This window comes from Perna viridis, chromosome 6 (assembly GCF_037379345.1).
Source record: "Perna viridis isolate PV_CMFRI_1.1 ecotype Kerala chromosome 6, ASM3737934v1, whole genome shotgun sequence".
Taxonomy (NCBI): domain Eukaryota; kingdom Metazoa; phylum Mollusca; class Bivalvia; order Mytilida; family Mytilidae; genus Perna; species Perna viridis.
In genome coordinates, this window is record NC_142450.1 from 47,973,355 (window position 1) to 48,000,163 (window position 26,809).

Consider the following 26,809-nt stretch of genomic DNA (forward strand, 5'->3'; position numbering starts at 1 on the left):
CTATAATGTATTGTCTATTTCCTTGCTTAAAAGATCAGTTTTTGAACACATATTAAAAATTTCACACTCTTTCATTTGCTTTTTAGTGCTACAGTTACTTGCAAACAATTACATTTATTGGGGATTATGTGGGAATCTCGGCATCACTTAAATTTCACAAAAAATCTGTGGTATTGCATTTAAAGTTGTAGGAAGAAGTCTCCAACTTGATAAGGATGAAAAACCTACCAAAGGTTCAATATGTTTTTGTTTGTACTATATGTATGCTAACTATTCTGAAGAGAATCTTATTTTACCTAGAATCAATACCTTTAGAACATTTGAGCCCAGTCACAGCTGTTATCTGATGATTATTTTTATAAGATTAATTGTTTGTTGAAGTGGTCTAAACAAACTGTTATTGTTTTTACTGACCTTTTTGGCTACAATACATTTTTTTCTCCTTGATGATTATTTTTATGAGGTTAACATCTCTCATGAACAGAATGAATTATTATTTTTTTTGTATGATTTTTAATTGAGGTAGTAGACTCAACAAACCTGAAAAAGAAACATGGTTATAAGTACACGAAGTGTCTATTAAAAGCTGAAATTTATTTATAAAAATATGAGCTACATTTAGAGTAAAGGAAAATTGCTGTTTACCCATTTTTTCCCAATGTACCCGAGTTTTATTTATTTCTTTGTACAGTAAACTCCATATGACTAGTTATCATCAGGTTAATACACAGTATATATTGTACTAGTAATTGTGAGTCCTGAACTCTGAAGTTCTTAAAAATGGGTGAGAGAGAAATTACAGCTGATAAACTTTCGATACTACATTTAAATTGAAAAAATTCCTTTTCCTTTCGAACTAATTTACCAGTATACATGTTCAGTGAGTTAATTTCCCGGAAACTTCAAGGATAGATGTTTACCATGATCATATTCAAATTGTTACATTGGCCTTCACATTTTCCAACAGGTTGTCAATTTCCCAGCAATATAGTAAATAAATGAAATTGCTTTATGAGATCAATCACTGATTTTTGCATAAGTTTGTCATAAAGATCAGGGATATTATGTGAATACTCTGTCAGAACGGATATAGTTTTGTTAGATTGTTCTGGGATCATTTCTCCTGCCCTGTCAGGACGGATATCATTCTTTGGAAATGTCTCAGAATCTGTGATGGTATGGATTTCCTGGTGACTATGGAAGAGTAACCATGCAGTGCAGTGAACTCAATCAATAATTCTATGAAAGATTTAGTTCTAACATGATTTGATAAAGTGATGAATGTTACTAAGCATGAAATTCCATGATTTAATACATCTCTGAATAGGATATGACACAATGTTATTCTTTGTAATCTTTTAGGATATGGTGAATTTATTGCTTTCATTTAGTAATTTGTCAAATTGTTTTTCAACATTTTGTTAAATTGCTTTGATGCAATATAAAATATGTTTCCATCAGTAGAATTAAAAATTACTTCCAAATCTCTGTTGTATCAAACCCTGACCCAATAATTATAATTCTTACTTACTAACATTACATCAACAAAAAGCTATACAATGTAGTATTTGCTTGTAGTACAGGGCTTGAATGTGAAACAAGTTAGTATATTAACACAAGTTCTATTTGCTTATGAATTTACACTATCTTAAATTAATTTTTAACAAAAACTTTAATTATCAATTGTATGATAAGAACTTTATGTAATGTGTATCACCATTCAGCAGAAAATCTCGCATTCAGATCTGAAGATTTTTTCAAAGAGTGCTGAAGAATGGCCTATTGAAATTCTGAATATTATCAAATATGGCCCATTCTCAAAATTTCAATTCCAATCACAGACCACCCCAGCTGGACCAATTTTGTTCCTAATTATTTTGTGGAAATATTGCTGCTCTGGCATTAAACCCCAATAATCAATCAATCAACCCGAAGTATTTTGATTTCAAAATAAGACTCTGACTGAAAACATTCATATAGACTTGATAAACAGGAGTGTTTGTTGATCATTAAATTGTAATTTTTCTAAAGTTTCTTCAAGGAAGTGTTCATAATTATTATTTTCTGATTTGTTGGAAGACTAATTAAAAAATGAGAGCAAATAATTTAATTTCAAATTAAAGTAAATATTTTTATGTTGCAATGTTTATCAAAGTATATGTACATGTGTTTGTTGTAGAACTCCATAGCTGAAATAGCTAAGTTATTACAAGAATTTTTCCGAGACCTGGATGTGGTTCCATCAGATGTTATAGCTGGCATAGTTCTGCTTCGGCGACATCAGAAAATCAGAATGAGACACACTGTATCTCAGGTCAGATATAGATCCTCTATAGAACACTGTGTCTGGGGTTCAACTTGATAAAGTTGATTTGTATGATATTCTTATGGTGTCATTGAGCTATATGAACATTTTATACAGAATTGAATAACAAACATTGAAGTTTTACTAGTTTTGTAAATTGTCAGAATTGATTTTTTTCTCTGTTTAAATTAAATCGATCATTTATCCTTTAGATGGGAAATCAAGGGAAACATGATTTGAATGGTAATGAAAAAGAACAAATTTCAGGGAAAACCAGTAGACACATAAAATAGACACAACAAAGAATATCAAGTAACCAAAATAACATAGAAACAAATAGAAAGCTGGACTTCATTAGAAACTGGGAGACCAATAGAGTTAGTGCCCTTCTTCTAGAAACTCCTGCCAAGTTATTCATAAAATGTCTGGGGTAGATAAAAGAAGATAACTCTACAAACAAATTATTATACCAAATTAGAAACCTCACTATTTTGCAGGCAGAGAATGATGTTTATCAATACCTGTCTGGTGTCCCTATTGTACCAACTACGGAGTTCCTTCAGCTAAGTCAGCCAGAGGTCATGGATGAATACACAAAGGTCATACATTACATGAAGTTTGCCTTGGCAGCTTATGGCTGGCCTGTATTCATGATGAGTAACTCAGGCTGTGGATTCTGTAAAATTACTCCACAACTTAGGTTTGTATATAAAAGTTTTGACTGCCATTTAACTATCCTTCCACTAGTCCAATAATTGTGATATTGTATTTTAGTGTCCTATTTTAATTGTTTTAAGAATCAGTTACAGAATTCCATTAAGTTTTAAGTTTTTATTGACACACTTTCAAGTTTTAGTGGGTCCTATTATCTTACTTTTAAGTTCAAATCCCACAAAAAAAATATGACAAAGTTTTGCTTTAGTATGGACCTTTTTTAGTGTCATTAAGTATACACTGGAGCCATCTGATACTAATAGCTGAATTTCTGTCTCGTTATTATACTATGGATCATTTGTGTATGTAACATCTATACTCCAGGTTATGTTTAAGATTTATTTCTTCAGGGATAGTATTTTACAAATTCAAATGTGCAGTTGAAGAAAGGACAAAATGTTAATTGTCTAATTTAGTTTCAGCTGCCTGTTCTAATGGCCTTATTTTCAATGGGATATCTTGGTGACAGAGTATTCTTTAAGCTCGGTATGAAATCTAAATTTCAGATATCTACTTTATATCAGCTTGGTTATTTGTGCATTGATTCTAAGCTAATGCAGTGAACTGATCTACCATATATCGTGTTATTCTTTTTGCAATTTTGTTGCTTTTTGACTGTCAAATCAGATTTCAATATTTATATCCCCTGTAAACGAGCGAGTGGTATGTTGGAATCTCCTTGCCTGTCTTACATTTGGTCATGTCATTCTGTCATTCCATCCATCAGAATTTTATATCAATCATTATATATAATGATTGGTATTTGGTATGTAGCTCAGTAGTGATTGGGCATAGGTTGTAACCAGTTTTGTTTTCTGCCCATTGCAGGGGTTCAGAGGACGAGGTACATTAAGAGATGTTATTGGCCCCTACTTAGCAGAAAGTCTAAACATGGTAATAGAATCTGCATTTTTGTTAAGGACTTAATGTAGGACAACTCAATAACCATATTAATTTTTTTTAGTTACCAGTAGTTCTTGTCGAGAAATGGCAAGTCGTACATAGACAGAAACTCAAGTGTTTGCAAAAATAGCTATAATTTGGTACAAAATTGATCATCTTTTAAAAAATTGTGATGCCTGCCCCAATGTAGTAGACCCACCAAACCTTCAGGAATTCTGATAAAATAGACACAAATGCTTCAGACTATCAAGATATTAAATGGGCTTACTTTGTTGCAGATAATTGTATTCATATTGAATGGGTAATATACTTTTTGGTTTTGCAAATTTAAAGAAGAACAGCTATATTTTGACCAATGATTATGACTTAAATGTGCAGTACAAATCAGTTATAAAGATAAACAATTAAACTTCAGAATTAACACTAATGTTCAGCAAGTAAAAGTTTGCTTTGACTTAAACATTAATTTTCAGGAAATAAGGGGCCAATTTCACCTGTAAATGCACCTCAACTTTTACTCTTAAGAGTCAGAGATTCACAACTTTTAAATCAATGGTCTACTTGAAAATTAAAAGGGTTGAAGGTCCAGGACCCCAGTAGTTTCTAGGTAAGAAATTCAGGTTCCAGCACCTTGGACCACCACTTATTTGAAATCCTTCCATTGTCTTTGTGTTAAACAGATCTTGGAATATTTTAGCACATGTAAATGATAGTGAAAATTCAGTTGCAAAAATATTAGCTTCTTTTGATGGAAATGATTTGAAGTTTAGTTAGCAGTTTCACTGTAATGAGTTGTTAATTGAAACAAAGAATCTTTCAAGGAGACAACAAGTCTAGAAAAGAGTGAACAGCCCTAAGCCAACCCTTTGTTGGGAGTTTTATTCATGTTACATTTGATTAACACTGAAATGTACTTTGTGACACACACTTAAGTTTTAAGACCTTGCACATGTTAGTAATACATTGATTTTCATGAAAAGAAGAATACTATTTTAAAAAAATGTACGGATGTTCAGCATGGTCACTTATTCCATGAAAAATTCCTGAGTTCTGATTGGATGGGTAGAACAATGATTGGTAAACATTATAACAATGGTATTACAAGTTTCCTGCAGTCAGGCAATACACTATTAACTTAGCCTGAAATATGACATAGATGATTAAGGAAGACATTGACTTTTGCTAAGAATGCCACTAGTTCATTACTATGTAGTATATTGACAAACTGAGACAACTGACTGAGCAATTATCAACCCGTCAGTATAAATTACAATATGAATTAATCTACAATTGTCAAGTGTGAAAATGTCAAGCCTTTAGGGACTTGGATCCCAAGATTTCATTTCCATAAAATTAGCAGCGGTCAACACTTCTGGAATTTTTGAACATTGCAACGATAATTCCAAAACCTGATAAAAGGCTAAGCTCTAAGCATTTGATATCTTTGTCAACTAATGTAAACTTTTCAAATATTAGCATTAAGTTTCATTTTGTGCAAATAAATTTACCACAAACTGAAGCTGTAAGAGCCTGAATACATTTTAGTTCATAACAATGTATTTGTACATATTTTGTTTTAGCCTCTGGAACATAGTACTCTCTCATACTATTTTGCATGATTTAGTGTTTACTACCAAGTGCAGGTCATTTCTGAGGTAGAACATCAACTAGAATGTTTTGCCTTTAGAACACTTCTGTATTTTAAGTACATATTATCCCTTCGCTATAAAGGTATTGAGAAACTTTACTATCAGGCAAATTTAATTATTTATCAAACTTGCACTGGATTGTTTGCCTATTAAATCTGCATCTGTATTTCTTCCACAAGTCCATTATAAAGTCAGTTAGTAAGGGAAAAAATATGTTTACTTAGGATCTAATATTGAATTTTCATCAAGAAAATTTCATGAGTTTGTTTTGCCCCTGAAGCATAATGTATGTAAAGATATCTAGTGAAAAATGTCAGTAGAAAGTTAATAAGAAAATTTATTTTTGTCATCTTAGCAATTAATGACATATATTGATAAAAAATTAAGGCAGGCTTTGCCTGAAAAGGATTGTACCTGCATGAAACTAAACGTTTCTAATACGAATGTCATTTTGTAAGACAATTAAGGAATGTTTTACTGTTTTTAATGTAATTGGGCCTCTATTTCCTCAGAGAGAAACCAATAAAGTCAACATTTAAGAAGTCTAAGAAATCATATACATGCAATACTATTTAGGTATCATGTACTCAGGGTCATTGAGTGAGAGGGAAAGGAACGTCTGTGTAGGCAGTTTATAGATCTGGTCTGAAAACTGATATTTGCAGCTGACTTGTAGTCTTCAACTGTGTTGTGAATTTGATCCAAAATTTCCTTGAAAAAAAAACCAATTAAGTCAGTAACAAAATGAAAATTAATGATCACTTACCTGGTTTGTATTATCAGGGGTAACTGGAATCTGTTGTTTTGTTTTGCTTAAGCAGTGTTTTGTTTTTTGTTTCTTTGTTTGGATATTATAGATACAATGTAATTAGTAAATCTTCTTGCTTATGTTGTTAAAAAGGAACAGTAGTCTAAAGAAAGTCTTTCTAGAAAAAAAAATGTGCATCCTTACAATTTAAGAATAGAGTTGTTGAAAATAGTTCTGCTTTAAATTGTTTTCGACATTTACATGTAAGTACGATTATTTAAAAAGTAAGATAATTCACATAGTTCAAAAGTGATAGAAAGGACTGCATGTACTGTTTTAGATGTTGCTGTTGCTGTTCATGCTGTGGCCTGGGGAATCCTAAAGGAGTGGAGCTAATTGATGATAATTGTTGCCACTGTAACTTTGCGGCCCTTCTCCATCTGAGTGGTTTAAAGCAGGCTGATGTGGTTTATGTTACATACCATGTTGATGTAAGTAGTCACTATGGCAACTGTTTATGTTGTCACTATGGCAACTGTTTATGGTGTCACTATGGCAACTGTTTATGGTGTCACTATGGCTAATGTGCCAGCCAGCCTTATGTAGTCTGAAGTAGCCTTATTAGTTATATTACATTTTATGTTGTATTAGTTTTTATTAGAGCTTTTTATGTTTCATCCTTATTCTAAATAATTGTTTGTGTTATTACCTTTGGTGATGTCTTGTATTATGACATTAATTTTTCAGTAAACATGCTTGTAGATTAGTTCAAACAATTCTCTTGAGATAAAACTTAATCAACAATTATTTCCTCTGCTAAACATTCATTATCTTAAACTTATTTCATATTAAATTACTTTCATATTTCTATAATTCATTATGTAGCCAAGTAAACTGGTAATGTTTCTAGGGCATCAATCTACTTGCAAAAAAAAAATAAAAAGCAATATTTGTCAAATGTTACACATAAAGAAATGGTAAATGCTGAGTATTTTAGAAATGAATGATAAATTTCAAGCTTGTATCAAGTCTTTATAGATAAAGAATGTGGTATCTAGAAATCCCACAGTACTAAGACACATCTTCTGTGAATAACCCTTTAAAAATATAGTATACTACTTAGTTAATAATGTCAAATGTTATGACATGTTTGTGTAATTGATTTCTATACTTTGCCCATTTTTTCATCAGAGACATTTGAAACTTGTACATGAAATTAATTGAGTTTGTGTCTATAAAGAATAATATCCACAGAGCTACAGCTGCATGGAACAATGTTTTATTGAGATAATTAGAATGTATTGTGGGGTCATTCGTGGTATAAATCTGATTATAACCTAGTTAAAGTTATAGAGCATCTGTCCTGTGTCTACAGGTTAATTGATTGAGTTTGGGGTTTCTACCATTTTTACACATCCTTTATACCATTGATGGGCCTGCTCTTTAAAATTTTTATAAACTTGTTTATTTTACTGTGAAATCTAAAAGTAAATGATTTTGGGTGCTTATTGTTTTAGTGAATGGTAAATAATGGCTCATATTATCAGATTGTGAATTTGGCATCATGATTATTGTTTCGTCATGATGTAATAATGCTGTTTGGTCAATTACACTGAAGTATGCTACTATTAATGAATCATTAAAAACTGGTTTCAGACATTTTATTGTAAATATGGCTGACCTTGACTACTATTTTAGGCTGCTGATTGGAAAAGGATTCTCTGAATAATGCTGTATTTTACATAATATTTTGCTTGAGTTTAATGGTTTAGTTTGAATTTCTGTTTTAAAAGTTGGTGTTAGTTCTGAAATATATAGGATGGATGCCTTCTACATAAGAAATATTATTGTTCATTTATTGTTGGGACCAGCATGAAATACATATAAAACAGATGTTGAGAACTGAAGAAAAAAGAAAAGAAAGGGTTGAAATATTGTTTGTAAAAGTATGTTTGACATATGCTTTTGTAAATGAAAGACATTCGTGATTTTTTGACAAAAAAAATATATACATTGTATTTTGATGTTATTCTTATATTTTTATACAGATCCTAAACATGTTTCCGTGTGTTTTAAAACTTATGAAAACATATGGTACAATGTTGCATTGGTATAACTAGAGATTTTATAGAACATTTCTACAGCTACATGTCAACAGAAACAAATCCACAATATAAAACTATTCTATTGACTTATAGTTCAAACATATGGAATATTCTATTTTTAGATAGGAGAAACCCCATTTTATGTTGCTCTGGACCACAAACATAAGAAAGTTATCATCTGTATTCGAGGAACCTTGTCCCTACAGGTATGTCCAAGGTTATTATCTGTGTCCATGGAATCTTGTCCCTACAGGTATGTCCAAGGTTATGATCTGTATCCCAGGAACTTTGTTCCTACAGGTATGTCCAATGTTATAATCTGTATCCCAGGAACCTTGTTCCTTCAGGTATACATGTCCAAGGTTATGATCTGTATCCCAGGAACTTTGTCCCTACAGGTATGTCCAATGTTATAATATGTATCCCAGGAACCTTGTTCCTTCAGGTATACATGTCCAAGGTTATGATCTGTATCCCAGGAACTTTGTCCCTACAGGTATGTCCAATGTTATAATATGTATCCCAGGAACCTTGTTCCTTCAGGTATACATGTCTAAGGTTATGATCTGTATCCCAGGAACCTTGTCCCTACAGGTATGTTCAAGGTTAATATCTGTTCAGAGTTTTTTCTATTAATTCATGATTTGTTCCCAGGTCTGTCTCTTGTACTCATGAATTTGTCTCATTCACAGCCTTTTGTGAAAGCAGTGATTTGAAATATTGGACTTAGTTTCTATCACATTTAATTAAATTAACTTGATGAATATTTATGAATTTTGCATAGATGGAAGTCTTACCATCAAAGATTAAAGGTCAAGGTTGCAGTTACTAAGAATTGCTCTTGATCATTCCTATATTTTTTATATTTTTTATATTATTCAAATAGATCTTAGATTTATATATCTTAAATAAAACTCCTGGCAGATTATTAACAAGTTACATTTTCGTTGTTATTGGACTGTAGTAAACAATGATACTGATACTGTGTGTATCTGTTCAATTTGTACTTAAGTTATACTGCAGCTGTACTAATACATTGTTAGGATTATAATGATAGTTGCCATAGTAATCTGAAAGATATATCTGTCTGCATATAAATGACATTGAGCTTCAAATATAAAGTTGATTGTTTTAGGGTCCTGGTTAATTTTTTATTGAACTTTGTTTTTTCCCACTTCACTTAGATATAAATAAAAGATACTGTTTATGTCACATTAGCTGTTGTGACATAATGTTGTAAATTTGATTATTTTATAAAGAGGGTATGCACTAAGACACAGCTATCATGGTAATTAAGTTTCCTTTGTAAATATTAGATCAGTATGTAAAGTGCAATGACAGAAGCCAATGTACAGTAACATTTAGAAAGGGTAGTGTTTTAAGTGCATAAGCCTTAAAGAGAACTTTACTCATGAGCAAACCTTTGGAAGCTACAATTTTTTACATTTTTAAAGTAAAATGGGATTTTATAATATAAATACTTACCATCATAAATTCTGAGTAAGTCCATCTGCGCAAGTCAAGCAGGCAGAATCCCCTATCTAAAAATATCATCCAATGGGATGATCTTAGATTAGTCATCTACCCTTTATTCATCCATTTATTTTTCAAAAAATTTTTACTTCCCATAAGTAAAAGCTTAGAAGAGCCTAGAGCTTTATCAACCTGAAATAAAAATGGTTTTACTTCAGGAGGCAGAGCAATATCTTTTGGTAAGGGGGCTACAGCAGACAAATAATGTTCTGCTGTACCTAGTACATGAGAAGCATTTCTAAGAAGATTCTCAGTTTTAGACCAGACAGACTGAGAAAGACGCAGTCCATCCACAGGCTTTGAATTAATTGAAGAAGAAAAAGCTATGCAAGAAGGAACCAACTTACCCAAAGTGGAATTGAGAATATCATAATCCCTAGATCGGAAATGATTATTAAAGGAAGTTATACCAAAACCACTTACCTTGGACAAATGAGATTCATTGGCTATGATACCTTCATTAATAATTTGAAGAGAAGTGGACATGTGATTGGATTCTGGGAAACTAGTTTGAGACTTAGGTAGGTCATTAGACATATCACAAAAAACTTGAAGTGAGTCTCCTAGGTTTGGGAGGTGACTGCAATGGCACCTTATTGACGTCTCTCATAATAGAGTAAACTGAATCTCCAAGATCCTTCAAAGTAGAAGGAGTAGTAGTAGTAGTAGGAGACCGACCAATAACAGAATGAGCAGTATTACAAACTGAAACATTCTGAGGAACCTGATCCCTAATTTCATCTTCATCACCAGAGGAAAAATTACCTTCCTGACTACCTGGGGCCACTGAAAAGCGTTCCTCATCATCACTATCCTCATGTTCACTTTCAGAGTTGTGAACTGTAGGAAGTTGAGTCATAGAGGAGCTAGGTGTGGGTTGGTTGGTATTTTTCTCCAAAGCTGTGAGGCGATTGGAAGAAGCAACAGTCAGAAGATATGGATTGACAAAAGTCATCTAAAACACTCTTAAACCCATCTAATGAGGGGGAAGAGTTAGTAACCTGATTAGACTGACACCTAACAGAAGAGGTAGGTGCAGTTGCAGGTATAGTAACACCACTAGAAAGCACTGCTACAGAAAGAGCAGGGGTTGACAAACTAGGTGTGAAACTTTGAGGACCCAATAGGTCCAAAGTTGTTACCATAAGGCCAGAAACCTGGAAAAACCTGACCAGGAAAACCTGGATAAGGGTATGTCTGAGGCCAGGGATGTCTTGACCAAGACATGGGATTATTAGCCGAGGAGGGCAAAGTGACACCACAGTAAGACACTGGAGGCCTTTAACCAGGTAAATTTAGACCCATAGAAACACCAGGGGTACAGGAAACTGAACTCGTGGTGTCTACTGGCGTAGATACTGTAAGAGTTACTGTACTTATAGTAGGGATTACTCTTACTATCCACAGAACTTACAACTGGGGTCTGTGGAATAGTAGTGTTAGTCACCGAAGTTAAAACGTCGGTTGATTGACTAGACACATTTGGAGTAACCACCTGACTATCGTAAGGTAACGACCCATCCAAAAAAACATCATTGCCAGTAATGGCTTGAAATGGGCTATTAACACTAAACTCCATAATAAAGTATCAACATACAATAATAATAAATATATAAAAGGGATTTCTAATATTACAAAATTTCAATATTATTCACAATATAATTTACCACATGTGTCTTCTTGCACAGTCGGAAATTAAATGGATGAATAAAGGGTAGATGGCTACTATAAGATCATCCCATTGGATGATATTTTTAGATAGGGGATTCCACCTGCTTGACTTGCACCGATGGACTTACTCTGAATTTATGATGGTAACATATTTATTGTAATAAAATCAAATGGAGATTTTATTTTTATAATATTTCTGACAGTACCTTTTGGCTGTAAAAAATTGCTCCAAACAGAAAAGTAGGGTCTGGTTTTAAGACAGACACAGTGTTATTGTCTGATACTATAAATATCCGAACTAAATGCCATTTATAAAGATAAGACTGACATTACATACTATATGTCAGTTAACTGTCATTTGATCTGCTTTGTAGGATGTATTAACAGATCTGAAGGCTGATGCTGAGATTTTACCACTGGACCCAGTCAAAGAGGACTGGGTTGGACATAAGGTATATTTTATATTTATTTACTATGTATGAGGTAATTGTTAATTTATTTTCTTTGAGGTATTATTATAGTTGTAACTAAGAGGAAAATAAACTTATTATTCCCTGAATATATGTGTACAGTCAGTAGGTGTTTTATTATACAAAAAATAGACACAAATTTATTCCCAAGATTGAAAGAGACAACATTCTAGAACTCAGGAAATTAGTAACTCTATATACCTATTCTAATAGTCACATACAGAGTCATATTTTTTACCTTGAGGAGACAACAGACACGCAAATAAACCTGCCGACTGGGCACCTTCCATGATGTTTTTTGTCATCTGGCTGAAATTTGAAATCTCTGGACTCAACCTTGACTAACAATGAATGCAAATAACTCCAAATGAAGTGTTAAAAACCAAACCAATCGTGTAACAGCAATGAAAATTCTGTGAAATATAATTGCACTTGTGGTTAAATAGTTTCAGGGAGGGCAAATATTTAGGAAACTATTGATTGGTCAATAGTTTTTTATGGCAATCATCTCATCTGAATAGTTAAACTTTTCTCATAAATTTTTTAAAGAGAAAGCATACTGGTATGTTATTATACCCTCCACTTGGAAAGTTGGGGGGGGGGGGGTATATAATGAGCGGCGTGTCTGTCCTCCCTTCCATTACACAGGGGGGACCCAACTCTTATCCATTACTTTTGAATGAAATTGAACGAAGCTCACAGAATCTTTATAACATGTTCCCATTGTGCACCTCCTATTTTAGATTTTGATACAAATCAATTAAGTGTTTCACATAACAAAATATGGACTTTGTTGTTTGTGAATATGCGAACATTGGGGGGGGACTCATCTCTTATCTTTTACTCCACTTACACCACTGAATGGAATTGAATGAAAATTTTTCACAGAATTTTTATTACATGTTCCCATTGTTGTACCTCCTATTCTAGATTTTGGTTCAAATCAATATGGAGGTCAAAAGGTGCATGTAATCAAATTGGGGAGTGTGGGTTTCAAGTTAGTGTGCATTGATAGTTTTTCTAGGCTTGGTCACTAAAATTGAGGTCTGCTCAACTTTTAAACTTGAAAGTTAAATCTACACTCAATTTCTTACATGAAATTACTGATATTTTTATCTTTCAGGGCATGGTCCATGCAGCAGTATACATCAAGAAAAAAATAAAAGATGACATGATTCTATCACAAGCTTTTGGAAAGTGTTCAGTATGTATTGATGTACAGTAAACTATATACAGTAAGGGGCTTTTAAGTAGGACATAAGATAAAATGACATACTAGAAACCAAACACAGTATACTATTGGCTAATCAAATTTTTTTTCTAAAATGAATTGGTACAGTCAAGAAAAGTTTGATGGTTCTGTCCGTTCTTTCAATATAAATTTTCCAAATGAAAGAACATTCTTCAAACAAATTAATAGCCAAAATTGAAAGGCATATACTAGTACATGTTGAAAAAAAAATTATTGACTAGGGCACCAAATGTAATGAATGGAATATGTGACTATATAAGACTTAGAACATAAATGTAGTGTCGACCGAACAACACGAAGTAGGGTTGGTGTATTTCACATTAGTCCTGAATCGTATTTAAGGACAGTTGTATCAGATAGTCATATTTGGACAAGACAACTTTTTTTTATATAACTGGTGAATAATGGTTTGATATTACAGGAAATTGGTGCAGAGAAGTATGACCTAGTTTTAGTGGGGCACTCTTTAGGAGCAGGGACGGCAGCAATACTGGCTATTCTATTAAAACAAGAATACCCAGGACTACATTGTTATTCCTATTCCCCACCAGGTGGACTACTCAGGTATATAATTATTAGCCATTTTTAGAAAGTATTAAAGTAGAAGCTGTGTCCTATGATTTGTGAACTGTGTCATTATAGTACATGAAACTTCTTTCAAGAAGTGGGTTAAGTAAAAGTAAAATGATCAAAGACTGCTGAAATAAACTGTTATTACATAGATAGTAGTGATTTATCAAATGTTCCCTGTGTTAAAAAAAATTCATAGTTCACACTGTGAAATAAATTCTGTAATTTCACTCCCAGACTTTGTCCCACCAATACACCACAAGGCACATGTCAATATACCGATTAAAAAATTAAAATTGTTGAAAGTAGAAATGAATTGTGAATATATGATAAATATGATAATCAATTGGTTGTCATGAATAATCAAAATATAATCACTGAAGCCAAGAACCCTTTGAAGATTTAACTCATGCCAAGAACAATTCCGAACACTCATTCAATCTTGCCTAACTTCAGGACTTGTGATCATATTTTGGTTATTCACAGTTTCCAATTAATTGTCCTATTATTATTTGATATTCTTATGAACACTTTTCTATTTTTTCAGTGAAATTTGTGTAGAACAGACTAAATCCTTCATCACTTCAGTAGTTGTTGGTAAAGATGTTGTCCCTAGGTAATTCCCTTTTATCTCACAAGGACCTGGTAATATAAAGTTTGCATGATAGGAATATAACCTTTTGGTTTTAAGATATTTGATGTTATCAGCTAAAGGATTAAGGTTCTCTAGGTCCTCTAGTTCAGAATTCATTAAGTGTTGAATTTTGAAGTAATGTCTCAATATGTTTTATGTCAAAAATATTAGTTTACTGATATTCAAGTCAAGATTGCAGAAAAAAAAAAACTATTGAGATTTAAGATATGCCACTGACTCTTTTCAAAAGTTATTGTCAGAAATGTTGTTATATATTCTTTTAAAAAAAAAAAATTATAAAGATTCTGTTGGGTATTTTTACTATTTTAAAACTTTATAAAAAACTGGTATATAGATGTTGTTTTTAAGTCGCTAACATTGTTAGCGACTTCTTGCACTTGAAATTTTAGGGTTTTATATTCACATATGATTTGCATACTTATATATTTATACTCCACATAATGCTGCAGATTTGTGCAGTGTTTATCGCCATAGCCTCATAGTTATAGCTTCATACGAGATAAAAATATACCTTTTTAATATCATACTCGTGTGTTCTGCTTGTGTTTCTTGCTTGTATGAGAATGGAAAATTTACATGAAATGATTGGTTAGCATTGAACATTAACCAATTTCTGATTCAGGTACAGGGAGCTCGTTACAAGATTATAGATCATATACATTAGTATGGCCCCAATATCTATGAATATTCATTACCAGTTGTTTAATATGGTTCCTAATCTAGTTCCCTGGTCAATATCATAAGCAACCCAAAAATCATAAAACATGCCTCTTTTAAAAAATATCATACACATGTCAGTATGTGTTTTTTTGCTTGTACGAGAACGAGAAGTTTACATTAAAAGATAAAATGATTGATACCCAGTTTCCGATTCAAACACATGGGCTTGTTACAGTTAACTATATATAGGTCATATATATTATCAGCACCCCATATCTATATATAGCCATTGCCAGTTGTTTAATCTGGCTCTGGGTAACCAGTTGTTTCGATTGAAAACATTCGGTTATCACGGTTACGAAAGAGTATGCAATCATATCAAGGGAACCGAGATTTAGAGAAAGTCACCCCATTTTAGAGCACATCCCATTTGTGCCAAAATCAGTTACAGATTATATTTGACAATTAAAGACTTTGAAGACTTCAGTCTGTGATTTTTTTATTTGTACAAAGAACACTTATCTGACATTCTTTCTTATTTTGGAAAAAATTGGGAGTCACCAAACTTTTTTCTTGTAATATAAATAAAGAGTAAAATTTCTATTAAATTCCTATAGGACATAATTTAAAGATGATGTTTTCTTAAGATCATTTCAAACACTACATGTATTTGCTCATTGAAAGTGTATACATTAATTTTGACAGAAAAGAATGATCCATGTTATACTAAATAAGTATGATATACCTTAATCTATATGATCATGAATTTCTCATGATTGATTCTAGGAAACTAAAAATGGACTAAATTATAATAACATGTTTGTGGTTTTTCTTTTATAGCAGTCATTTAATGGTGGTATGACTATTTATCTTACAGAATTGGTTTGTTCCAAATGGAAGTGTTGAGAACAGACCTTATTAACGTGATTAAAATGAGCAACAATTCAAAGGTACTGTATCAGTTCATCGGTATTGCACTCTACTTATAGAATGGTGAATAGCGGTTAGGTGACAAAAATATTTCATAATATTTTTAGCTCACCAGGCCTAAGGCCATGTGAGCTATTGACATCACTTTGCTTCTGTCTTCCCCTTCCACTGCCATTAACAATTTTTCAAAACTTTTCTCCTCTGAAACTACTTTACCAATTAGAACCAATCTTGGTATGAATGTTCCTTAGGGCATTCTGCATGGAACTAATGTGGGGATTTTTGATTTGACAGAAGTTTCTTCCATATATCACCAAAATCATAAGGTTTAGCCCTCCGAAAGTCTGCATTGGATCAAAGTTGTGGGACAACTCCTTGTTTGAGTTATTGCCCTTGAAAGGTGAAAAGTGATTTATTATTTATGTACTTTTTTTTAAGTTTTCAGCCAATATTTTGAAAACTATGATAGATAGAAAGAAACTTTCGAATGCTGAATTATTATAAGGTCTACCAAAGTCTTCTAAGGTCAAAATTGTCAGACAATTCCTTGTTAGAATTATTGCTTTTGAAAGGCAAAAAATTAACCAGATGAGCGATGATTCAGGCTCCTGGGAGCCTCTTGTTCTCCAACTATAAATCACAGTCACTAGATATTTGGTATGCAATTTCAGTGTAGGGTTCCATATCTGGGGATGTGCAGATTTCAGGCACTTCTACTTCCTGTTTATCCTAACCCAGCATTTTCTGTTTAATTTTTAAATGAAGGCTTTTTGACATGTATATCTTAAAACTATTTTCACCTGTACTTACATGGGATGTTTACTGTGATGCCAGATATAGTTGCTAAAATTAAAGCCAGTATGGACTTCAAAAATATAATAGGAGAATTCAAATGGCAATTGTTTCTGGTTGACTGTTATCTTGTTATTACATGTACTTGAAAGTGAAATTGAAATTATAATTTGTACTAGGAGGATTATTTAAGGTTTGATGTATTATCAATGAGCTGTATAGAATAATCAAAAATAATTATAGCTATATAGAACTAGGTTGTAAATCTTTTGATTCCTTTTATAATTTTTCAGTGGAAGATCATAATGAAAGGAATTTGTTGTGGATCATCAGAGACTAATAAAATGAATCTGGAAGAGATAAGAAGTGAACTGGAGAAACGAGATCTAAATGCTCATCCTTCTGATTCAGATATAACTCTGTCTGCACACACACCTCTATTTCCTCCTGGTAAAATCATACATGTAGTCAGGAATCATCCTAAGAGGAAAAAGTGAGTGGATTGTAGCTATATTTATACCCATGTTCCGTAGGATAGGGGATAATACTGTTTTTTTTTTATGCCTGGTTCTAGCTTATACCCATGTTCCATAGGATAGGGGATAATATTGGTTTTTTTATGCATGGTTCTAGTCTAAGTTGTTCCATAGGATAGGGGATAATACTGGTTTTTTTTTATGCCTGGTTCTAGCTTATACCAATGTTCTGTAGGATGGGGGATAATACTGTTTTTTCATGTCTGGTTCTAGATTCAGTTGTTCTGTAGGATAGGGGATAATACTGGTTTTTTTATGCCTGCTTCTAGCCTAAGTTGTTCCATAGGATAGGGGATAATACTGTTTTTTTTATGCCTGGTTCTAGCTGATACCCATATTCCGTAGGATAAGTGATAATAATGGTTTTTTATGCCTGGTTCTAGCTTAAGAACAGCAATATTTCAGCTATATTCAGGCAATGAACATGAAATAAGTGATGAAATGAGCATGAAAAATGGGATGGGACTCAAGGATAATAGGGTCGACACATTTTGATTGCCACTAGAAATAGGCAGGGATGGGTAGGGTCAGGCAAATTAGCCTCCTGTGGCGGAACGCAAAGGTTCCTACTCCTATCAAATACCACAGCAGAGTTCTTTAACATGCGAGGAACGTGGCAACTTTCCCAACACCTTGCACCACTATGGTTTGTGGTCAGGTTTTCTGCAATATGGCCAAACAACCCTAGCATGTAACATGCCAGGGGTACCCCATTCCACCACCTGGGGCACACATCCCAGTTGCTCTGTGGGCAGAGCGCCCTATTCCCGGCCAGGGTTCTGAGCACTTTTTAGTCACCTTTAACGACAAGCTTAGGGCTGCTGTGGGCCTATTCATCTGACACCTGGTCCCTATGGGGCCATAAAATATCGAAAGTTTTTCATACAGTAATTATATTTAGATAATGACAATAGTAACTAGAAATACTGTGAGAAATCTCACAGGGAGAATACTCCAGCTTCAAATGGACATAAATGTAAAACACTTGTTGAATTATCTTCTTTTGCATCATCTAACAGTAATTAAAATTCTTCATGCATATCTACATACGATACCTAACCTTCCTATAAAATTTCATCAAAATCCCTTGAGCAGTTTAGGCTTGCAAGGTTTTAATATGTGAGACCCTTAATTTGGATTGTCTCCCTCAAGTTCTCTGATTTCATCAAAATCCCTTGAATGGTTTAAGAGGAGTTGCACTTAATTTGGATTATCTCCGTTTGGAGTCCTCCTGCAGTAATCATATTCCTTCATGCACATCTACATATGATATCCAAACTTCCTATAAAATTTCATCAAATCCCTTGTGCCTACAAGAAATGTGGACACACAGGGTGATTTTTATATATCTCCCCTCAACTTTTTAGGGGGTATAATAATACCCCAAAAAAACAAATAAATAAACAATGGGTCCCCAAGTTTATAGAACTGCAGTTAAAGTTCTGTTTCTTATCTTCAAATTTAAGGAAAAAAACATGTGATATTATGTTATGTATTGTACTTTGTCATTTTCCTTGTCAACATTGTGTTTTCTTACTCTCTATGTATGTTGCAATACAGTCATATGGACAATATGTAGTTAATAAGATACCGACAAGTTATTATACTCACACTAGAAGTACTGTATTGGCTGTAAATGACTGCATCTGTTTCTCCTTATATTTTCCAAAAACAATTTAATTGCATTTTTCTCAGTTTCTACATATTTTACTTTTAGTATGTATCTTTAACATGATACCTTTTCTTTTCTCCTTGTTTAGTTTTGTTATACGTTACTTCAAGTTTTTGGAATTTTAATCAGATTTGAATGAATTAATTATATCTAGTATGACACTAAATTGAGCTTTCTATGTATACTTATATTACAGGTCTCCTCTGTGTGGAAGCAGTGAACCAGTATATCAGGCTATCTGGGCAGATAACAGAAGCTTTGATGAAGTGCTTGTGTCACCTACAATGATCAATGATCACATGCCTGATAATGTCATGGATGCTTTAGAAAAGGTATTTATTGAAACAAGGGATATAATTGGAAAAAATATACGCAGGACCAATGCTAACAATAAAGAAGTAAAAGTACTAGTGGGACTAATAACTCCCCTTAAATCTTAAACACTGAAAAACATTCTTAGTGGAAATTCAATGTAAAGGGAATTTTATTCTTGTAAAAGTGTCCATTTTCACTTTAAGATTGTCTTGGTGTATGGCATGATATAGTTATATTTAGGCCAAGAAAAAATATGTCTGTTCAAGGTTAAATTGAATGAAGAAATAGGGTAAGAATGTAGGTAAAACTATTCTTATTTTTTAAGGAAGGATTTCTTGACTTTAAAAGTGTTTAACTAAAAGATGATATTTTAGTAGTAGGATAGCAGGCTTATCAACTTTTAAGAATTTAATGCACCAGAATATAATATGGCTGAATAATGTTTCGATAGAGCTTATTTCATTGTCGTTAACAATTTCTTCAAACATCTTCTCCTCTGAAACTCCTGGATAGATTTGCATGAAACTTATAATGACTGTATCCTGCACAAAACGGCGGTTTGGACTTTTGATCGGTTAAAAAACATGGCCACCGTAAATAAAAATAGAACATAGCGGTCAGACAGCAGATTTTTGCATATATCTCCAAAACCGTTAGGTTTAGCCAAATTCTGACGGAATAAAAGTATTCAGCATGACAAGATCTAACTGTGGTCAAATTTTGGTGAAAATCTGTTGCGGTCTCACTAATCACTTCTGGGTCAAATGGCCACCTACACCCTCCCCCAAAAAAAACCCCACTGAACCCAGACATATGCATTGTAAGTGCATTATTTGTGTGTATTATGATTAAAAGTAGTCAAAATAAAGCTGAGAATGTGTACTTTAAAATCATATATGTAGTTAACTACAAAAGTGTATGAATATTGTTTACATGTGTGAGTAATTTGCCTCCATGCTGTCAGTTAGGTGCACAGGTAAAAATGTGGATTTTCAGTATTATTTATTCAAGTAAATTTTGTGAAGAATTTCTACAACCATCGTACCATTAGCATAATGATTTTGGAAGCCTTATTTTCCAAGCTTCGCAACAGTATGCAACTTAAAGATGTCATTTGTCCTGGGAATTCACAGTGAAACTTTGAAAATTACTTTTTTAACATGTAAAGTAATGGAAACGTTAGAAGTGGTTAGTGAGACCTGACTCATGTTGGAGTTCCTGCCCTTTTTGGATGTTTTTGCTGTTTTTGATGTTATTACTTTCAAAAATCTTCTCCTCCAAAACTATTGTACAGATTCAATGAAAGTTGGTATTTTTGTTTTTCAGGGAATCATTTACAAAATGACCGTTTGGATTTTCGATCGGTTAAAAAGCATGGCCGCTATTACTAAAAATAGAACATAGGGGTTGTACAGTAGTTTTTTGCATGTATCTCCAAAACCGTAGGTTTGGCCAATATCTTTCAATTGCTTATATATCCTTATTATAAGGCCTACAAAAGTCTTCAGGGATCAAAGTTGTCGGACAACTCCATATAAGGGTTATTGCCCTTGAGAGGTGAAAAATGACTTTTTTATTTTAGTTTTCAGCCTATATCTTGAAAACTATGATAAATAGAATGAAACTTTCAATTGCTGAAATGATTCTTATTATAAGGCCTACAAAAGTCTCCAGGGATCAAAGTTGTCAGACGACTCCATGTAAGAGTTATTGCCCTTGAAAGGCAAAAAATTACGTTTTTTGCAGTTTTCAGTCAATATATTGAAAACTATAATAGATAGAATGAAACTTTGGATTGATGAAATGATCCTCATGAGTCCTAGCAAAGCCTTCATGGTGTCAAAATTGTGGGACAACTGCTTGTTAGAGTTATTGCCCTTGAAAGGCAAAAATTTAACCAGGTGAGCAATTCAGGCTTCTGGGAGCCTCTTGTTTTTATTATTTCAAATTATTATTATTATTATTCAATTATTTTTTAATATCTAATATGTGCAGTAAAATATCAACTTTTCATTTCAAATAGCAGCTTTGAAAGAGTCATTTCTCAATTATGGCAAATACTTGTTCACATTTGGTCAATTTTGTGAATATTTCATATATTTGCAAAAATAATTAAATAAAACAAAACAGAATTATTTAGTTATAGCCATCTCAATTATTGACAAAATTGGTGATTAACATGGAATGTTAGTCGTCTTGTTAACTCAAAAGAACACATTGCCTTCTTGTTGGCCTAGCTATGACAAAAAAATATCAGTTTGTTGAGAAACGGAGTGCAGGAATTAATTCTGAAAAAGAAAATACCAATAATTGTTTTAGTTTAATTATATATGTGTCAGGTAAAAGATTTTTTTTTTAACTTGAGAAGATTATTAGCCATTGACTTGGAACACTTTCTTGAAAAGCCTCTAAAGCCTGTCAGGTTATGATAAAATCTTGGTGCAAAAGAGAAGATATTGATTTCATTTTTGGTCTCTTGGCGGGATAGCATTGAAGATAGCGACTTGTTCTACCCCTTCATATACCAACCTGTCCTATTTCACATTGGACTAGTTTTTTTGGTTTTCAGTTTCAAATGAGCTAAAACAAAGTAGGAAACTTTGAGGAGGCTTGGGTGTGTGTGAAGACATCCTAACATAAGTAATATGTATGAATACTGCTTCGGTGTGTATTAACATGATAGACATGAATATTTGAATGTTGTCAAATCTAATTCCTAGTTCCTAGTAATATGTTTAAGACAACTGATTTTTTTTACAACCTAAACATCATGAGGCGTTTAAATGAACAAGAATGTCAGTTCATAGGTACAGAACTCCGAAAAGAAATAAATGTATCTAATCTGTTCATAGAGTAGACTAAATAAAGTTCTTGAATTATGAAAACGGTTGTGAACTTCTGTTATACTCTGTTTCAGGTTTTGGTCAATGTAGCTCCACCTAAACCTGTGAGAACTTTGACAGAGGATGAAAGACAGAATTTATTGAACAACAGAACTCCCTCAGTAGATTCTGTTCTTGATCCTGGACAAGTAAATGTTTTTGTACACCCTGAAGTTGCCATACAACAACAAGGTGCTTGTCCATTACCTATTTATGATATGAGCAACTACCACACAGAAAATGAATATTCAGTAGATGCTGAAGGAAATCTTGTGATTACTAAAAATAAACCAAAGATGACCTTGAACTTAAATGAAAATAAAGACGCACCGCTTGCAAGTCCAGAGACATTGTCTGATCGGTCTAGTTTGGCCAGTTCTAGTAGTCTTAAAAATATAACAAGCAGTAATAGAGACAGTTTAAGGAAATCATTACAAAGTCCTTTAGAAACAATTCAGCAATCTCCAACAGTAAAAACCCCAAGTAATGGTACAGTATTTGATATCCCGGTTGTGAGGATAGAATCAAATTCAAACAATCCTAGTGAAACTACTAATACTGTGAGTGAGTCATGTGATCAAGACTCACCTGACCAGTCAACATTTAATACAAGGACTGAATCAGAATCAGAGGACCAATCATATGAGAGACATTCTCCTGTTGAGATGAATCAGTCCGAATATGGAAATCCAAATAGTTATTATTCAGCAGCGGGACTTGGATATCCACATTTTGTAGGTGAGGCTAATGAGGATGATTTGGAGTACATGAGTGAAGGATCAGAGACCTCAGAAACTAATCGAATGTTAGAGGAGGAGTCTAGACATGCTCATCCTCCGTTAAAAATCTCACATTCAGAATGTTCAAAATTACAGAAAAAACTGCTTCATTCATCACAGTCTGACTCCTATATTCAGACATTGTCAGAAAAGTATGTGATGAGACGGTCAAAAGAGCAGGGTGATATTGCTCATTTACAGGATGTTAATAATGTGTTTGAAATAGATGATCTGATTCCGGTGCACGATGTTAACTGTAATCATAATTGTGTCTGTTCTCATGGCCAGAGAAATGGATCACATGGCTCAATATCAGGAGAGGAAGATTCAGAACTACGGCTCTCAACTTCGCACTCAGACGATATATTTGATCTGCCTATTGAAGAAACTGATGTGTGAGCAACATGGAAATATATTAAAATTATTTCTATTTGTTAATATATGAATCTAAAATACATTTTATGATATTATTAAAAAAGGTTTTTCCTTCGATTTGATTATTCAATTGTGAATTAAAGATGGTTGAAATGTTTTTATAAAAGGTCAGAAATTTAGAAAGAACTATTTCAGGTATGTAAGGTTAAGTAAAAAATACCTGTATTCTATTAAATCTGTCAGTCATCCAATAACTACATTAGTACTTCACTTGGTCATGCCTTTTAACCTTTGGCTCAGTTCATGTAGGAGATTTTTATGTAAAAATTCAATTATTTAGTTTTTTTACAGTAAATATAGTAATTTTTACCAAAAAAATCTCACAAATCTTACATCTTTATGTGGAAGATTCTAAATTTTTTAATGATTTTGTGGGATTCTCCCCCTTAATGAAGAGGGGTTAAAAGGTATGCTTGATGATAGTACTTCCACAAATTATGTTATTGAAACACTTAATATGCTTTCTTTTTCCCTCTGTTTTAGTGATTTACTCATATTTAAATATTGACACATTTTCTACTGTTATGGTTGTTATATGGTGTTCTGTACTTAAAACTTTTAGAATATTAGAAAATTGTATCATTTACAAAATGTGTTATGTATAGGTGTACATTATAAATGTTGTTATGTTTTGTGATACTTGTGTTATAATGTTGTTTTGTTCAGGTGCAATGTGTTTATTTTATTATTTATAAAATTTGTTCATTTTTGTCTTGATATTATCATGTTTATATTATGGGTTACAATTTTAGTACTCAATGGTGATCATTTTTACATATAATTTACATGTTAAATACAATAATTGAATAAATAACCTCAGTCACTCATGTGATGCACACTGACTAACCTGTGAAGCACATTATTTTTTTTTTGTGCACCACATGGTTGAGGTTATTCAAATATACAAAAAAATGAAACGTTTATTTAATTGAAGGATAAAAATTTAAGGACTATATCATCACGAAATGTTGATCACATTTACATAAAAAAAATTTAGTTAATGATATGTACAGAAAGTGTCTTACTACTGAAATTAGATATTTGCTTTTTGAATCAAATTTCAACAATGAAATTAGTTTTAAAAAAACTCACATTGCGTTCAGGTTAAATTTAGACATTGTGATACAGTCTGAAATATATTAAGACAGTTTCTGATTGTGTATTGTGTTCAATTAAGTGCAATAATGTTCGGCTGATCTATCATGGTACTCTAACTTATTAAAAATAACAACCTCAAGAGTGAATTTCAACTGTTTACTGTCTGTAAGTATATTTCATATGAATCTCTATAACATAAATGGTTAAGTTTGTATTATTTGCTAGTTTTATGTTTTAATAACTGTTTTTAAAAGTTTTGTTTAATTACTTAGGGGGGCAAGATTTTAGGAATCTCTATTACAAACATGTATGTTTTATGGCATTTTTTGGCAGTTTTCATATCTACTCTCATATCATGGGTTTTTCATGTTTATTGTTTTGTATAAAGGATATGATACATTAGGACTATGATTGGTGAACTTTTGTTACAATAGTCTTATCATTATGGAATATCCATAACCTTACTTCCTTAGGTATTTAAAATTCCCAAGACTGCAACAAACTACTTTTCTGTTTTCCCTTTTTCTTATGAATGTCAGCTTCTGTTTTGTACTTAGGTTATACACTAGTACATTTGTTGCATTTCACCATATCTATTTTATACACTTATGATACTTCTATAACATCTTGTATTACAATACAGTGCTGTAATATAAGTTTTTTACTGCAACACGAACCCAGCCTTAATTATGACAGAAATTTGTGCAATTACTAATTTTTTTTTACTTTATGATGAAATATATGTATTTTCTTTCAGTGCTATTATTATTATTTTTCATTTTGTGCAATAGACTTTTGTTACAACTTGTATTATATGAAGACAAAAGCCTGGCTTTAAATGGTTATAGGCTTATATTGCAGAGGTGTTTCCTTTTACACAATCTCAGTAGTTTCTACAAATTTTTACTGCAAGTTTTGGTGAAGGGATTTGAATCTCTTCATAGTAACTCTAATATTACTTAATGAATCTCAACTTCTTTACTCCATGCACGGAGCAACCAAATAAAACTTACTGATTAAACACAAATAAAAGTACTTCCTGTTTTAATAATGTTCTTTTTTTTCAGTAACTATATTAACAAACAGAAATACAATTTGTTTAATTGATTTCTCTGTAAATTTGAAATTTTTATGTAACAATCTGACTATTTCATTAAAATGTTTTATACATAAATGATAGTTAACTTTCTGGTATGCCTGGGGTAATATTTGTCTCTGTTGATTAACCTTAGCTTGAATTCATTTTACCAAAGTTTTGGAAGATGCCTATCATACTATAGTGGCTTTGAATGACTTAGAAATTGTGTGTAATGTTTGGTCGAACTTCCACAGATTTATGTCGCTGTACCTTTATGTCTTGTAATTGTATGTCAGTCTGTTCTCTGGTGGTTTCCAGTTGATAACTTAAGAACAGATCCTGGGAACTTGTAAAATTTAAAAATGAGGCATTAAGGAACATTAAATGATGCTCCTCTACCTAAAGGTGAAAAAAAGGGGGATGGCAAATTTTCAAACTTGAAAACTACATTTTGAATTTTGCTGAAAATTAAACTTAACCAGTATTTTATTGTAAACATCTATGCAAAGTTTTTGGCTTTTTGATTCTTCAGGATCAAAACACCTTATGTCGCTGGTTTATCACTGGAACTTCGCTACTATTTCTGAAAATTACACAAAAATATAGTTCAAATATAATTCCTTTTAGTATCATTCAATACCTATTTTATACCCAGTAATACAATTATTCAACTCAATATTATTCTATGATGTCTGCAAATAAAATTAAGATCTATTTTTCATATCAACTGAAGATTTGAAGGACTCCTTTTTTGGTTTGAAAGATATTTAGTACAGTCGACTCCAATTAATCGCATATCGCTTTATTGCATATTTCGGTTATTAGCATAATTTTCTCCTGCACAAAACCATTTCCTATTATTCTATTAGGGAAAAAATCACTTATCTGCATAGGCCTTGCAGGTGCAAATGTAATAAATTGTCATTTAGGGAATTAAGTTCTTGCTGTAATGTGTCAAGAAGCATAAAATGTATTAAGCATGTTCCATTTAACACAGTTATTAGTCAAATTTTTCATCCTGTCATTAATATTTTACCATTAATAAACAGGAAGTAAA

The 26,809-nt window shown here is 32.4% G+C and overlaps 1 protein-coding gene across 4 annotated transcripts in view; it reads left to right on the forward strand.

Annotated features, from left to right (window-relative positions):
* Positions 1–25,848, forward strand: part of LOC148615349 (diacylglycerol lipase-alpha-like) — a 58,583-nt gene extending 32,735 nt beyond the window's left edge. For all 4 annotated transcript variants that reach the window (XM_088590255.1, XM_088590256.1, XM_088590257.1 and 1 more), the window contains 12 exons: positions 2,180–2,314; positions 2,803–3,005; positions 6,660–6,810; positions 8,547–8,630; positions 12,003–12,080; positions 13,222–13,302; positions 13,772–13,914; positions 14,468–14,536; positions 16,113–16,185; positions 17,251–17,450; positions 19,362–19,497; positions 22,398–25,848. In XM_088590255.1, coding sequence (XP_088446381.1) covers positions 2,180–2,314; positions 2,803–3,005; positions 6,660–6,810; positions 8,547–8,630; positions 12,003–12,080; positions 13,222–13,302; positions 13,772–13,914; positions 14,468–14,536; positions 16,113–16,185; positions 17,251–17,450; positions 19,362–19,497; positions 22,398–23,540 — 2,496 coding nt within the window. In that variant the 3' untranslated portion in view covers positions 23,541–25,848. The remainder of the gene's footprint in view (positions 1–2,179; positions 2,315–2,802; positions 3,006–6,659; positions 6,811–8,546; positions 8,631–12,002; positions 12,081–13,221; positions 13,303–13,771; positions 13,915–14,467; positions 14,537–16,112; positions 16,186–17,250; positions 17,451–19,361; positions 19,498–22,397) is intronic.
* The last annotated feature ends 961 nt before the right edge of the window (positions 25,849–26,809 follow it).